The sequence below is a fragment of the Nerophis lumbriciformis genome, linkage group LG06 (genome assembly GCF_033978685.3).
Source record: "Nerophis lumbriciformis linkage group LG06, RoL_Nlum_v2.1, whole genome shotgun sequence".
Taxonomy (NCBI): domain Eukaryota; kingdom Metazoa; phylum Chordata; class Actinopteri; order Syngnathiformes; family Syngnathidae; genus Nerophis; species Nerophis lumbriciformis.
Window position 1 is genome coordinate 2,145,073 of NC_084553.2, and position 16,847 is coordinate 2,161,919.

Genomic DNA, 16,847 nt, shown 5'->3' on the forward strand with positions numbered 1-16,847 from the left:
TTTGATTTATTATTGAACTTGATGCAAGTTATTTGATTTATTATTGAACTTGATGCAAGTTATAACACTTTTGTTTTATTTATTTATAACTTGATGCAAGTTATTTGATTTATTATTGAACTTGATGCAAGTTATAACACTTTTATTTGATTTATTATTGAACTTGATGCAAGTTATAACACTTTTTTTTATTATTGAACTTGATGCAAGTTATAACACTTTTTTTGATTTATTATTGAACGTGATGCAAGTTATAACACTTTTTTGATTTATTGAACTTGATGCAAGTTATAACACTTTTTTTGATTTATTATTGAACTTGATGCAAGTTATAACACTTTTATTTGATTTATTATTGAACTTGATGCAAGTTATAACACTTTTTTTGATTTATTATTGAACGTGATGCAAGTTATAACACTTTTTTTGATTTATTATTGAACTTGATGCAAGTTATAACACTTTTGTTTGATTTATTATTGAACTTGATGCAAGTTATAACACTTTTTTTGATTTATTATTGAACTTGATGCAAGTTATTTGATTTATTATTGAACTTGATGCAAGTTATAACACTTTTATTTGATTTATTATTGAACTTGATGCAAGTTATAACACTTTTTTTATTATTGAACTTGATGCAAGTTATAACACTTTTGTTTTATTTATTATTGAACTTGATGCAAGTTATAACACTTTTTTTGATTTATTATTGAACTTGATGCAAGTTATTTGATTTATTATTGAACTTGATGCAAGTTATAACACTTTTTTTGATTTATTATTGAACGTGATGCAAGTTATAACACTTTTTTGATTTATTGAACTTGATGCAAGTTATAACACTTTTATTTGATTTATTATTGAACTTGATGCAAGTTATAACACTTTTTTTGATTTATTATTGAACGTGATGCAAGTTATAACACTTTTTTTGATTTATTATTGAACTTGATGCAAGTTATAACAGTTTTTTTGATTTATTATTGAACGTGATGCAAGTTATAACACTTGTTTTGATTTATTATTGAACTTGATGCAAGTTATAACACTTTTGTTTTATTTATTATTGAACTTGATGGAAGTTATTTTATTTATTATTGATCTTGATGCAAGTTATACCACAGCTGCACAGTTATTTTATCTATTATTGAACTTGATGTTATTTTATGTTATTGAGTTTGAATGTATACAACTTGATGTTCAATAAATTTGAAAATGTTAAAGCTTGGCATTAGCGCTCTGTTGGGGCGATGGGGGCAGGTGGGGCTTGAAAACTCCCCCTTGTCCAAAGTGGGGGATGACAAAAAAAGTTTGAGAACCACTGGCTTACACAGATACACTTTTATTCTGAGAATGTCATCCAGGAAAGTTTTTAAACGTTTCTCTTTGAATCCATGTCATTTACAGTATTTGCACAAATCTTAGATAACACTTTGATCTCCAATTGTCCAGGGGTGTATTGTGTAAGCCATCATGTTTCTACTGACTAAGCATTCATCTGATCACTGAGCGTATAGCAGCTGACCTTAAAGAGCGTGTACGGCCAAAATAAATTGCATGATTAAACTTAATCGTGAGTCTCCTCTTTTATGTCGAGTCTCCTCTCTCTTACGCTGTCAGCCTCCTTCATAATGAGGCGCATGGCCTCTTCCTTCTCCTTCAAGGCCTCCTCCTTCTCCTTCAAGGCCTCTTCCTTCTTTTTCGAGGCCTCTTTCTTCTCCTTCAAGGCCTCTTTTAAGTCGTGAGTCTCCTCTTTTAAGTTGTGAGTCTCCTCTTTTATGTCGTGAGTCTCCTCTCTTATGCTGTCAGTCTCCTTCATAACGAGGAGTAAGGCCTCTTCCTTCTCCTTCATAATGAGGCGAAAGGCCTTTTCCTTCTCCTTCAAGGCCTTTTCCTTCTCCTTCAAGGCCTCTTTCTTCTCCTTTAAGGCCTCTTTTATGTCGTGAGTCTCCTCTTTTACACTGTCAGCCTCTTTCATAATGAGGATCATGGCCTCTTCCTTCTCCTTCAAGGCCTCTTCTTTCTCCTTCAAGGCCTCTTCCTTCTTTTTCGAGGCCTCTTTCTTCTCCTTCAAGGCCTCTTTTAAGTCGTGAGTCTCCTCTTTTAAGTTGTGAGTCTCCTCTTTTAAGTCGTGAGTTTCCTCTTTTAAGTTGTGAGTCTCCTCTTTTATGTCGTGAGTCTCCTCTCTTACGCTGTCAGTCTCCTTCATAATGACAATTTTTGCCTCTTGCTTCTCGTACTCCGACATATTCATGTAGGCCTCAATCTTCTCCCTTTGGTGTGGATCTAACTGGTCCGAGACCTGCCGAACGTCCTGTTCAACACACACACACACACACACACACACACACACACACACACACACACACACACACACACACACCTACTGGTTATCATTTGGAATGGGGACCAAGTTTTTGATCATGACTTGTGGAGACGATGGACTGGACTCTCACACTATTATGTTAGATCCACTATGGACTGGACTCTCACACTATTATGTTAGATCCACTATGGACTGGACTCTCACACTATTATGTTAGATCCAATATGGACTGGACTCTCACACTATTATGTTAGATCCACTATGGACTGGACTCTCTCACTATTATGTTAGATCCACTATGGACTGGACTCTCACAATATTATGTTAGATCCACTATGGACTGGACTCTCACACTATTATTTTAGATCCACTATGGACTGGACTCTCACTATTATGTTAGATCCACTATGGACTGGACTCTCACTATTATGTTAGATCCACTATGGACTGGACTCTCACTATTATGTTAGATCCACTATGGACTGGACTCTCACAATATTATGTTAGATCCACTATGGACTGGACTCTCACACTATTATGTTAGATCCACTATGGACTGGACTCTCACACTATTATGTTAGATCCACTATGGACTGGACTCTCACACTATTATGTTAGATCCACTATGGACTGGACTCTCACACTATTATATTAGATCCACTATGGACTGGACTCTCACACTATTATGTTAGATCCACTATGGACTGGACTCTCACACTATTATGTTAGATCCACTATGGACTGGACTCTCACACTATTATGTCAGACCCACTTGACGTCCATTGCATCTGGTCTCCCCTAGAGAGAAGGGGGGGTCACCCACATATGTGGTCCTCTCCAAGGTTTCTCATAGTCATTCTCATTGATATCCCACTGGGTTGTGAGTTTTTCCTTGCCCTTATGTGGGCTTTGTACCGAGGATGTGGTTGTGGCTTGTGCAGCCCTTTGAGACATGTGAGAAGACGGTAGAGGGCACTTTCTCAAATGAAGTCCAGTAGCTTGTCCTGCTGTTATTTCACAGCACATCTCTGACAGGATATCTTGCTAGCATTGAACCAAAGAATGTCTTATTGTGCTGAATGCGTAGGAAACAACAACAACAAATATACATATCATATTTACATAGAAGTACCTCAGATGACATACCTGTGTCCTTCTCGCTTCACACCTTCATTCCTGTAGTTGTGTGCCATGGAGTGCAGGACAACTCCCTTCCTTATAGCTTATGCATGTCACGTGATGTCATATTAGCATGAAGGACATCAAACATGTCATACTTGCATTAGGACGTCAAGTAAAGCAGATTGGTGATTATACAACATTACATCATAGTCTTAAAAGACTACTAAGCAGAGACGTATCAACACAAGCAGGAGTATATATACTGTATGTGTGCATAAGCATGAGTATATATACTGTATGTGTGCATAAGCAGGAGTATATATACTAGAGATGCGCGGATAGGCAATTATTTCATCCGCAACCGCATCACAAAAGTCGTCAACCATCCGCCATCTACCCGAACTAACATTTAATCAAAACCGCACCCGCCCGTTGTTATATATCTAATATAGACGATGCAAGGCATTAGTGAGGTTATAAAGCTTTTGCCTGTTAAAGAAAGGAGACTGATCCAATGTAGCAGAGACATTCAATGCGTGCCACGCTGTCACGGCCCGGACGCACACCAGTGCGCAATCATCTGGGAGCCGCGCTGAGCGCACCTCCAAGCACGCTCGCGCCACTCAAACTGCTGCAGGCAGCTGCGTTCACACATGCATCTGTAAGCCTTGTTTTAACATCCTGTGGCACTCTTCTGGGATCACGGCGGACGACACTGCTCATGCTCAGGGTGTTTGTGGAGGTTCGGGGTTTTGCACAAATGTGATGCACCATGTTAGATGTCCCGGTTTTGTGACTGTCGTAGACATAAACAGCGTCGTAGCTCTTGCAAATCACGTAGCCAGCATTACTATCATCCTGATTTACAACCTCATAAAAACGAGTCCACGCTGAACTTTTCTGGCCTTTTTTTCCCCTGGTCTTTAGTATTCCCTTTTTTAGTTTGTCGCGTACCACGTTTGCTGCAATCTCTTTTGTTTTTCTTCTTCTTCTGTTGTGGCATATGCTGCAGGTGCCTGCTCGTTTTTCGTATGTGGGTAACAACATTTAACTATGTATATATATTTCCCAATTGGTTTAACTGCCACCCGCCTGAATCTATTTAAAATCTCTTTTTTTTTTATTTCAACCGCCCGACCCGACCCGCGGATAAAATCTAATTTTTTTTTATTTCAACCGCCCGACCCGCGGATAATCCGCGGACTCCGCGATTGTGTCCGCAAACCGCGCATCTCTAATATATACTGTATGTTGGATTGACGTGATGGAAGATTGATTGCAGCACTATAAGGAACAAACTGAAGGATAGTATGACAGATCCTGCTGTGATCGGACGACACGGGTGTTGTTTAGCACCCTCGTTGTTTAAAGGCCTACTGAAAGCCACTACTAGCGACCACGCAGTCTGATAGTTTATACATCAATGATGAAATGTTAACATTGCAACACATGCCAATACGGCCGGGTTAGTTTACTAAAGTGCAATTTTTAAATTCCGCGCGACATATCCTGCTGAAAACGTCTCGGTATGATGACGTCAGCGCGTGACGTCACGGATTGTAGAGGACATTTTGGGACAGCATGGTATTAAGTCGTCTGTTTTCATCGCAAAGTATTCTGGACATCTGTGTTGGTGAATCTTTTGCAATTTGTTCAATGAACAATGGAGACAGCAAAGAAGAAAGCTGTAGGTGGGAAGCGGTGTATTGCGGGCGGCTGCAGCAACACAAACACAGCCGGTGTTTCATTGTTTACATTCCCGAAAGATGACAGTCAATCTTTTCCATTGGCCTGTGGAGAACTGGGACAACAAAGAGCTCCTTTTTGGGCCTGCTGACGTCCCGGTGCCTGTAAAAGACCTTTTTGACAGGCTGAATACCCTCATCCATGTCAATATTTGCATAAAGGCTGTCAAATTCAATCCTCCTGGAAGCAGGAGGAGTACGGGGACGCCTTTGAGGTGAGTTTTCAGGCATGAAATATGCCTGAGGATGACAAAATTGAGGCGTAAAGCCCATGCTGTGTTGAGCTGGACGCGCGCTGCTCCAAAAATGCTGCTGTGGCGCACCTGTTGCTCGTCCCCATCATGGTGGCGTGTGTTCCAGCCTGGCCAAGGTTGGCCCCCAAAGTGGGATCTTTGGTGTTCTCGTGCCACCTCCGCATAAGTTCTGCGAGGCGGATGCTGAAAACGCTGTCAAAAACAATCGTCTGGGTCGTGATAACATCCGTCTGGGTCGTAATAACAGCCGTCTGGGTCGTAATAACAGCCGCCTGGGTCGTAATAATGGCCGTCTGGGTCGTAATAACGGCCGTCTGGGTCGTAATAACAGCCGTCTGAGTCATAATAACAGCCGCCTGGGTCGTAATAATGGCCGTCTGGGTCGTAATAACGGCCGCCTGGGTCGTAATAACGGCCGCCTGGGTCGTAATAACGGCTGCCTGGGTCGTAATAACGGCCGTCTGGGTCGTAATAACGGCCGCCTGGGTCGTAATAGCAGCTTCCTGGGTCGTAATAACGGCCGTCTGGGTCGTAATAACGGCCGTCTGGGTCGTAATAACGGCCGCCTGGGTCGTAATAACGGCCGCCTGGGTCGTAATAACGGCCGCCTGGGTCGTAATAACGGCCGTCTGGGTCGTAATAATGGCCGTCTGGGTCGTAATAACATCCGCCTGGGTCGTAATAACGGCCGCCTGGGTCGTAATAACGGCCGCCTGGGTCGTAATAACGGCCGTCTGGGTCGTAATAACGGCCGCCTGGGTCGTAATAGCAGCTTCCTGGGTCGTAATAACGGCCGTCTGGGTCGTAATAACGGCCGTCTGGGTCGTAATAACGGCCGCCTGGGTCGTAATAACGGCCGCCTGGGTCGTAATAACAGCTGTCTGGGTTGTAATAACAGCCGTCTGGGTCGTAATAACGGCCGTCTGGGTCGTAATAACGGCTGCCTGGGTCGTAATAACAGCTGCCTGGGTCGTAATAACAGCTGCCTGGGTCGTAATAACAGCCGCCTGGGTTGTGATAACAGCCGCCTGGGTCGTAATAACGGCCGTCTGGGTCGTAATAACGGCCGCCTGGGTCGTAATAACGGCCGCCTGGGTCGTAATAACGGCCGTCTGGGTCGTAATAACGGCCGCCTGGGTCGTAATAACAGCCGCCTGGGTCGTAATAACAGCCATCTGGGTCGTAATAACGGCTGCCTGGGTCGTAATAACAGCCGTCTGGGTCGTAATAACGGCCGTCTGGGTCGTAATAACGGCTGCCTGGGTCGTAATAACAGCCGCCTGGGTCGTAATAAGGGCCGTCTGGGTCGTAATAACGGCTGCCTGGGTCGTAATAACAGCCGCCTGGGTCGTAATAAGGGCCGTCTGGGTCGTAATAACGGCCGCCTGGGTCGTAATAACAGCCGTCTGGGTTGTAATAACAGCCGTCTGGGTCGTAATAACGGCCGTCTGGGTCGTAATAACGGCTGCCTGGGTCGTAATAACAGCTGCCTGGGTCGTAATAACAGCTGCCTGGGTCGTAATAACAGCCGCCTGGGTTGTGATAACAGCCGCCTGGGTCGTAATAACGGCCGCCTGGGTCGTAATAACAGCCGCCTGGGTCGTAATAACGGCCGCTTGGGTCGTAATAACGGCCGTCTGGGTCGTAATAACGGCCGCCTGGGTCGTAATAACGGCCGCCTGGGTCGTAATAACAGCCATCTGGGTCGTAATAACGGCTGCCTGGGTCGTAATAACAGCCGCCTGGGTCGTAATAACAGCCGCCTGGGTCGTAATAACAGCCGCCTGGGTCGTAATAACTTGGAATAATTGTAAGTTATCACAAAAGAAACGTTGTATTATGAATGCTGTCTTTCGAGGCCTAACAAGAGGAAGAATGCTCATGAAACGCCACTATGATTTCAACACGGACAGATGGCAGGATCTGCTCAACTCCCGGAGGAACTCTCTTTGAAGTGTTAAACGAACTCTCTCTGAAGTATTTCACAAACTCTCTTCCAACTGTTTGGTGACCGAGGTCAACGCTATTTACGACCCGCTGCCCTCTTGAAGTCCCTGTGGTCAGGAGACGGGAGGGGTTATCCATTGTCCTCCAACACCTGCCCCAGCTGGATCCAGGAAGAGCCCAAGCCCGAGAAATCCTCTTCTTGGTTTTCAAATCGACCGAAAACAATGACTCTTTTACACACTTACCATTCCTGCTGTGACATGTGTTGGTGCGTGAACATTGAACATCTGAATAAAGGAGTAGACGAAAACCTTCTTCGTCAGAGCGTGGTGCAGGATTGTACAGAGAGTGCAGTGGCCATGTCTCTCCTCAATTGAGTCCAAATTGAATTCTGTCTCTGTTTGATTCCTTGCCTTTTGTCTTGTTTAACAGATGTCCTCAGTGTTTGAACGTGACATCTAATTGGTCCTTCGAGCCGGATTCCAACAGGTCTGACGATTCCAGCATGAGTGAGTGAAACCAGAAAGACCATGGCATCCAAATCCTGATTGAGGAACTGCTTTTGATTCATTTCGGGCTGGAATTGGAAAGACTGACGGAGATCCGAGGACAACAGGAAGGAAGGCAGAGAGCAGTGAGTACGTTTTAAATTGACGAAGAAAGAAACGACTAAGAGAAAGCGTGTGACGAGGGTTACGACGCATAGACAAACCCTGTAAATCCTAGGCTCTAACAGGTAAAAAGGCCAAAATTACTGCAGGACGTCGGTGTCCGCGAAAACTGAAATACCCGAAATAAAATTCTAAAACTGAAGAGGCCAATATACTGCAGGTAAACGGAACCGCGAAAACTGAAATCCGTAATATCCGTAAACAAACATACTAGGGGGAGGCGGAGCCAACAATAATTTGAAATATCCGTAAGCCATTATCCTGGGGACGACGGCGTCCAATGCAGACCTAAAATGGTCTATTCAGAATAAAAACTGAATTTTGTCCGTGAAAAACAATAACCTGGAGGGTGACGGGATCCTCATGAAATATTGAAATTTCCGTAGATCAATATACTGAAAGGTGTGAATGTGAGAGTGTGTGGGAGTAATCGCCATTAGGCTATCACTCCATATTAAAGTTGTGAGAAGTAAATAGTGGGTTATTGTGGATGCTCTAGGCAAGACACCTCCACTGGGGAACCATCTCCAGTAGAAGCGACGTGTACCACAATAATAAATTAAACCACTATCTTACAACAAAAACAAAAGTAATCCTTATAAGTTCGGCTCTGTAGGGGACGACGGATTACTCCAAATTCTCAAAATGGAAAGAGGGACACAAAGAAACGCAGATCTAATATGGTCTATTGCAATCTATTTCAACCAAAATAGAAGACAACAACCACAACGTCAGCGGTTACACCCGACTGCATGTTGGAGTTGTAGCAGAGAAGGGCATTTTGCAAGAAACTGTCCTGAGAAAAAAACATTTAACAATCAAAGTAACTCAGCATGACTGTTAAAAGACAACACCAATTAGTCATGTTGTCAGCGTATGCCATTGGTGGTAAGATCGCTGCAAATGTGTTTGTTTGTTTGTTTGTTTGTTTGTTTGTTTGTTTGTTTGTTAGTGTGTGTTTAAGTGTGTATCTTTCCAGGTACAAATTGTGTAAAAACCCCGGAGGTTCAAATAAAAATAAAAATAGGTTAAAAGAAAAAGCAAATAGGAGAAAAATCTCAAAGTGCTGAAGTGAGAGAAAAGTAAAAATAAATGAAGAAATGGGGAAAAATCAATAATAGGAATTAATGTAAAATGAAATAAACTAATGCGAAAGAGAGATAATGGGGGTATTGAAATAAGAGATGAAGAAAAGGTAGACAGAAGATATACATGTATGTTTGGATATATAAAGAGTGCTTTTATATATACAAATATATATATGTATAATTAAATAATGGAACAAATAAAAACCTTGATTAATAACTATAATAAGAGTTGAGATGTATAGTATGATAAAATGATAAAGTGGGTTACATGGTTATTAGCTGAGGAAAGAAGAGAGAAAAAAGAAAAAAGAAGAGAAATCTCTTCAAGTGTTGCTGACCTTTGCCCTTAAGAGTGCACTCACGCACTTACACACCACCGTGTGTGTGTGTGTGTGTGTGTGTGTGTGTGTGTGTGTGTGTGTGTGTGTGTGTGTGTGTGTGTGTGTGTGTGTGTGTGTGTGTGTGTGTGCGTGGCGCAGTGGGGGAGGTGTGAAAGTGAATGTATTACATGTAAATTTAAAGTAGGTTTAACTTTGAAGTGTAGTATAACATTCTTAAATAAGATTATGTTTTAGACATTTGCAACACCATACATCTGAGTGTTGAGATAAGATAAGATAAGGACATAACATAGAATAAATAAGGAGGTATGGCAATCAGGAAAACTATCAGCTAGCGATAGACAACTGTTTGCTTTGAATATTATTGAATAATAATTGCAAATAAAAAATATAAACAATGGGAAGAATGTAAATTCTGAGTTTAAAAGTATAGATTAAGTGGCATATAGACAGTTAAGTGAGTTTAAAACATTACTTAAAAAATACATAAAGTAATATGTATAACATTTGAATTAGGAGGAAAAATAACATTAGCGTTATTAAATCATCTACATAGTGAAAGACACAAAATAAGCAAAATAAAAGTCCAATTATGCAAAAGAGAAGTAAAGAATCTAGGACGTTCTCTAAACAAAAATGGACGCACTATTGTGGAAAATAGAAAACTAAGTACGACAAGTAGAAAAACCACAAATAAAGAAGCAAATGATGTAATTTTCTAGGATTAACTAATTATTGTAGAACTTGAATACCAAATTATGCTGAAATGGTAGCTCCTTTAAGTAAATTAATGAAAAAATTAAATCATCTGTAGAGTGGAATTCAGAAGCTAAAGCAGCATTCTGTGAAATAAAAATAGAACAGAATGTGCGATTGTTACAGTAACGAAAATTTTGAAAGCTATGTAATGACCATCAAATTGCTCAATGCAAGCGGCAGAACTAGAAGCACTAATAGAAGCATGTAAAGTAATGAAAGATCAAAAGGTCACAATATATATATAGATAGCCAAAATATAGGAATGATAAAGTCAACAGGAAAATCTGTAACACATTGGAGAACTGATTAGAAAAAGAAAAGAAATAGAGAAAAAAGAATTAATAGAAGCAGTACAGCTACCAGCTAAAATAGCAATATGCAAATGTGCGACACACACCAAAGGAACAGACACAGTATCAATAGGAAATGTGTTTGCTGACAAAACAGCAAAACAAGCAACAGAAAAGGAAATACAAATTTCAAACGACAAACTAGCGCATGATATACTAAAAGACATGCAACAAAGTACTCCAAAAGAAAAAGATAAATGGATTTAAAAAACGGAGTCACGTTGATCAAAGAAGACATCTATGTATGTCCAGACAATAAACTAATCTTACCAAAAAATCTATATAAGTGGGTAGCAGTTTTGAGCCATGATTGAACTCATGGCTCAACAGGAGGGATATGAATACCCTTATACAGAAGTACTATACTTCCTATAGTTTAATTCTTAGCAAAAAAAATTGTATAAAACATCTATGCAATTAACTAAATAAGAGTGAAGGAAAACAATATTGTCTGGCCATAGTAGATGCATTTTCAAAGTAGGTAGAAATATTTCCTAAAGGAAAAGCAGATGTGCTGACAGTAGCAAAAGCATTATGCAAAGATTTAGTAAAAATGTACATTAACATTACAAGTACAACAGGACTAACACCATTTGAAAGATAGTGGAAAGACCAAGCTGAGTACACTTAGCACATTGTAAAAAGGTCATATAATGGGAAAAGTATTTGGGATTGTATTTACATTGTAGAAAGGTCATATAATGGGAAAAAAGTATTTGGAATTGTATTTGTGTTATCAAAGAGACATGTTATCTAGCACACTACAAATTCCACTGTCACAGTTGTAAATATACCATTTGATGGTGTGTCAAAATGTGATGATAATTGGTTCCTGTTTTGGTAATTAATTTGTTCCTTATGGCGGAGCAAGTGGAAAAGGCTACAAAAACTGATTGTGTTGTGTCAAGACTTGGACTTTGGCTTGGTTTGTTCTCCCGTGGTGCAAATGAACTGGACTGGTCATGGCGTGAAGGTAAATACATGATTTATTTTAAACTATCAAAAAAGGAATAAACAAAAAGCGCGCACAGTGGCGGAGAATAAAACTAGACTTTAAACACAAAACTTGCACATTGGCAGAAACTATGAACAATTAAACAAAACACTAACTGTGGCTTAACAAACAAAAACTTACTTGGCATGGAACCGGCATGAAAAAAAAAGTAGCAAGGGTCATCAGGGTGTGGAGAGTGTGCAGGAGCATAAATGCGGGTATGTCGTCAGGACGAACAACAGAAAATGAATGAACTTAAATACTATGGACATGATTAGTGAAAGCAGGTGCGTGACTCAAAACGTGAAACAGGTGCGTGACGTGACAGGTGAAAACTAATGGTTGCTATGGTGACAAGAGTGCACAATGAGTCCAAACGTGGAACAGGTGCGTGACGTGACAGGTGAAACTAATGGTTGCTATGGTGACAAAACAAAACAAAAGTGCACAAAAAGTCCAAAATTTAAACCGAACATTACTAAAACAAAACATGATCACACAGACATGACATGTTGTATGTATAAGCCCAGACAATTACTCAAGATGAGTTAAAAAAAAAAAAAAAGTTGAATTGAAGTAATGAGCAAAACAAAATTTACCTTGTAGCTAAAGAGACAAAACAGAAACCGATATTTGATAAATATGTGAAAAAAGCTAATTATACCTGCATTAACATGCAAGGCTCTGTACAACAGTTAGGAAACGTATCATCAGATAACTGCACACACATAGTAAAAGTATCAATATTTGTACAAGAATTGTTAACACGCCTTAACAGTTTGATATCTGAACATTGGAAAATAACTAGACATGATGTAAACTGGCAAAGTGTTGTATATCCAACTTATATTGATGGGTGTCCAAAGAAGTATATCTGACGACTATAAATTGGTAAATCAGGTTGCAGCTGGATTTGAATCATACGTCTACTGGTGGTGTACGATTAACAAGAATGTTGACAGAATAAACTACGTCCACTACAATGTACAGGGATTGGAAAATTACACAGGCCAAGACTTGAAGCTGTCGCTAATCAACTCGCCACCACCACCTTCTTTATGGCTTTTCAAAACCGTATGGCGCTAGACATGTTGTTAGCGGAAAGAGGGGGTGTGTGCGCAATATTTGGTGAACAGTGTTGCACGTTCGTACCAAACTGCACTGATGCAGAAAGTAGCCTGACCAAAGCAATGGAAGGCCTGCGCACCTTAACGGTAAACTGAAAGAGCATTCAGGCATAGATACATCTATGTGGGAGGGGTGGTTGGACGTGTTTGGCAAATACAAGTCTTTGGTATCTGGTATCTATGGCCGTGTTCAGCAATACTGACGTTGTGTGGATGTTGTTGTATTCCCTGTCTGTTCTGTGTTTAACCGTCTGATTACCCCACAGTGATTAGCCCAGCAGATGATAAAGCTGTTCAGATGTACTTCCTGGTGGACGACAAGGAAGATGAATCTGAAGACGAGGATCCCTACCAGGATGGTGTTCCTGATTTATTTCCAGAAATGTCATAAATATGAGGAAAAATGTATGTTCAATTCTGAGTGTAAACATAACTTTGTCGTAAGGAAATTAACCATTAACTGAAAATTGCAAGAAGAAGTTATTAGGGATAAGGAGATTATGGGAAAGTTTTTGCGATAAACAGGAGGGAATTGTTGGAATAATTGTTTGTAAGTTATCACAAAAGAAACGTTGTATTATGAATGCTGTCTTTCGAGGCCTAACAAGAGGAAGAAGGCTCGTGAAACGCCACTATGATTTCAACACGGACAGATGGCAGGATCTGCTCAACTCCCGGAGGAACTCTCTTTGAAGTGTTAAACGAACTCTCTCTGAAGTATTTCACAAACTCTCTTCCAACTGTTTGGTGACCGAGGTCAACACTATTTACGACCCGCTGCCCTCTTGAAGTCCCTGTGGTCAGGAGACGGGAGGGGTTATCCATTGGCCTCCAACACCTGCCCCAGCTGGATCCAGGAAGAGCCCAAGCCCGAGAAATCCTCTTCTTGGACTTCAAAGCGACCGAAAACAATGACTCTTTTACACACTTACCATTCCTGCTGTGACGTGTTGGTGCGTGAACATTGAACATCTGAATAAAGGAGTAGACGAAAACCTTCTTCGTCAGAGCGTGGTGCAGGATTGTACAGAGAGTGCAGTGGCCATGTCCCTCCTCAATTGAGTCCAAATAGAATTCTGTCTCTGTTTGATTCCTTGCCTTTTGTCTTGTTTAACAGATGTCCTCAGTGTTTGAATGTGACAATAACAGCCGCCTGGGTCGTAATAACGGCCGTCTGGGTCGTAATAACGGCCGCCTGGGTCGTAATAACGGCCGCCTGGGTCGTAATAACGGCCGCCTGGGTCGTAATAACGGCCGTCTGGGTCGTAATGACGGGCGTCTGGGTCGTAATGACGGGCGTCTGGGTCGTAATGACGGGCGTCTGGGTCGTAATGACGGCCGCCTGGGTCGTAATAACGGCCGTCTGGGTCGTAATAACGGCCGCCTGGGTCGTAATAACGGCCGCCTGGGTCGTAATAACGGCCGCCTGGGTCGTAATAACGGCCGTCTGGGTCGTAATGACGGGCGTCTGGGTCGTAATGACGGGCGTCTGGGTCGTAATGACGGGCGTCTGGGTCGTAATGACGGCCGCCTGGGTCGTAATGACGGCCGCCTGGGTCGTAATGACGGCCGCCTGGGTCGTAATGACGGCCGCCTGGGTCGTAATGACGGCCGCCTGGGTCGTAATGACGGCCGTCTGGGTCGTAATGACGGCCGTCTGGGTCGTAATGACGGCCGTCTGGGTCGTAATGACGGCCGTCTGGGTCGTAATGACGGCCGTCTGGGTCGTAATGACGGCCGCCTGGGTCGTAATGACGGCCGCCTGGGTCGTAATGACGGCCGCCTGGGTCGTAATGACGGCCGCCTGGGTCGTAATGACGGCCGTCTGGGTCGTAATGACGGCCGTCTGGGTCGTAATGACGGCCGTCTGGGTCGTAATGACGGCCGCCTGGGTCGTAATAACGGCCGCCTGGGTCGTAATAACGGCCGCCTGGGTCGTAATAACGGCCGCCTGGGTCGTAATAACGGCCGCCTGGGTCGTAATAACGGCCGCCTGGGTCGTAATAACGGCCGCCTGGGTCGTAATAACGGCCGCCTGGGTCGTAATAACGGCCGCCTGGGTCGTAATAACGGCCGCCTGGGTCGTAATAACGGCCGCCTGGGTCGTAATAACGGCCGCCTGGGTCGTAATAACGGCCGCCTGGGTCGTAATAACGGCCGCCTGGGTCGTAATAACAGCCGTCTGGGTCGTAATAACGGTCGCCTGGGTCGTAATAACAGCCGTCTGGGTCGTAATAACGGCCGTCTACCGGGGGGAACCAATCTGGAGGCGGATGGAGGATCCAAGATGGCGCCATGAACGGTCGTACTTGCGGGAGCAGCATCTAGAAAAAGAATATAATCTAGCGAAAACATCTGGTGTACGATTGAAAAGAGACTTAATAGTTTCCCTATAATATTTATTTATTTAGCTTGTAGTTTTTCTACTTACTTTGATTATTATTTCTCAGCTGTTTGTAAATGTTGAAATTTATGAATAAAGGTTTATAAAAAAAAAATAACACATGTTGCAGGGGGGAACGTTTAGAATGAGACACACTATACAGTAAGTAATAGTCCAGCATATGAATACTTGTTGCAGGGGGGGACATTTAGAAGGAGACACGGTATACGGGAAGAAATAGTCCAGTATATATATATATATATATGTCTTAATAAGGTTATCCAAAAAATAGTGCTCGATACCGTAGTAGAGCGCAATATATGTATGTGTGGGAAAAAAATCACAAGACTATTTCATCTCTACAGGCCTGTTTCATGAGGGGGTTCCCTCAATCATCAGGAGATTTTAATGGGAGCATTCACATACCATGGTTTATATAGGGCACAGAGTGGGTGGGTACAGGCTGGCGTAGGGGCGTGGTGATTGGCTCATGTGTTACCTAGGAGGTGTTTCCGTCTGTGGCGGCATGCTGTTACAATTTCGCTGCGCTTGTTGAGGGATGACAGGTCTGGACGGTAAATAATAAACAGTTTCTCTTTCAAGCATAGGTTACATCTTTTATTACCACTATTGTAAGGTGTGCTGTAATACGTGCACCATGACAGCAACCACCCACCCACCACCACGAAAAGAATACCTACCGGAATCAATAAAAGGCTATCGATGCTGTCATCTAGCAAAGCTGAATTTGACCAAGCAACCCCCCCGTACCAAAAAGCCCTTGATGAAAGCGGATACAATTTCACCCTCACCTATGAACCCACGCCAGGAAACCAGCCAAAAAAGAACAGAAAACGAAACAACATCATCTGGTACAACCCCCCATACAGCAAAAACGTCTCAACTAACATTGGACACAAATTCCTCAATCTGATTGACAAACACTTTCCCAAAGACAACACCCTAAGAAAAGTATTCAACAAGAACAACATTAAATTGAGCTACAGCTGTATGAACAATATACGACAAATCATCTCAAACCACAACAAAACAATTGCAAATGAGCCGTCGGCCCCCGGACAGAGCGACCCCAAAACCAACAAAGGCTGTAACTGTCGAAAGAAACCTGATTGCCCTCTCAACGGGGGGTGCTTACAAACATCAGTTGTCTACCAATCTAAGGTAACACGCAAGGACATTAACACATCCGACACATATGTAGGATTAACTGAGGGAGAGTTCAAAACCAGATGGAACAATCACAAGGCTTCTTTCAGGAACCAAAACCTGCGGAATACCACAGAACTCAGCAAACACATTTGGGACCTCAAAGACAATAATGTTGAATATTCAATAACATGGCAAATTCTTGCATCCAGCACACCTTACAATAGTGGTAATAAAAGATGCAACCTATGCTTGAAAGAGAAACGGTTTATTATTTACCGTCCAGACCTGTCATCCCTCAACAAGCGCAGCGAAATTGTAACAGCATGCCGCCACAGACGGAAACACCTCCTAGGTAACACATGAGCCAATCACCACGCCCCTACACCAGCCTGTACCCACCCACTCTGTGCCCTATATAAACCATGGTATGCGAATGCTCCCATTAAAATCTCCTGATGATTGAGGGTACCCCCCCTCATGAAACAGGCCTGTAGAGATGAAATAGTCTTGTGATTTTTTTTCCCACACATACATATATTGCGCTCTACTACGGTATCGAGCACTATT

The 16,847-nt window shown here is 42.4% G+C and overlaps 1 protein-coding gene across 2 annotated transcripts; it reads right to left on the reverse strand.

The window, feature by feature from the left end:
• Positions 1 to 1,311: 1,311 nt before the first annotated feature.
• Positions 1,312 to 3,623, reverse strand: LOC133608229 (uncharacterized). Of its 2 annotated transcripts, none has more exons than XM_061963431.2 (2): positions 3,476 to 3,623; positions 1,312 to 2,317 (listed from the first exon to the last, which is right to left on the reverse strand). In XM_061963431.2, exon 2 carries the CDS (start codon positions 2,255 to 2,257, stop codon positions 1,571 to 1,573), a length of 687 nt encoding a protein of 228 aa, XP_061819415.1. In that variant the 5' UTR covers positions 2,258 to 2,317; positions 3,476 to 3,623; the 3' UTR covers positions 1,312 to 1,570. The 2 variants fall into 2 exon arrangements, with proteins under 2 accessions (XP_061819415.1, XP_061819414.1); XM_061963430.2 differs by having other exon boundaries at positions 3,462 to 3,516.
• Positions 3,624 to 16,847: the final 13,224 nt, after the last annotated feature.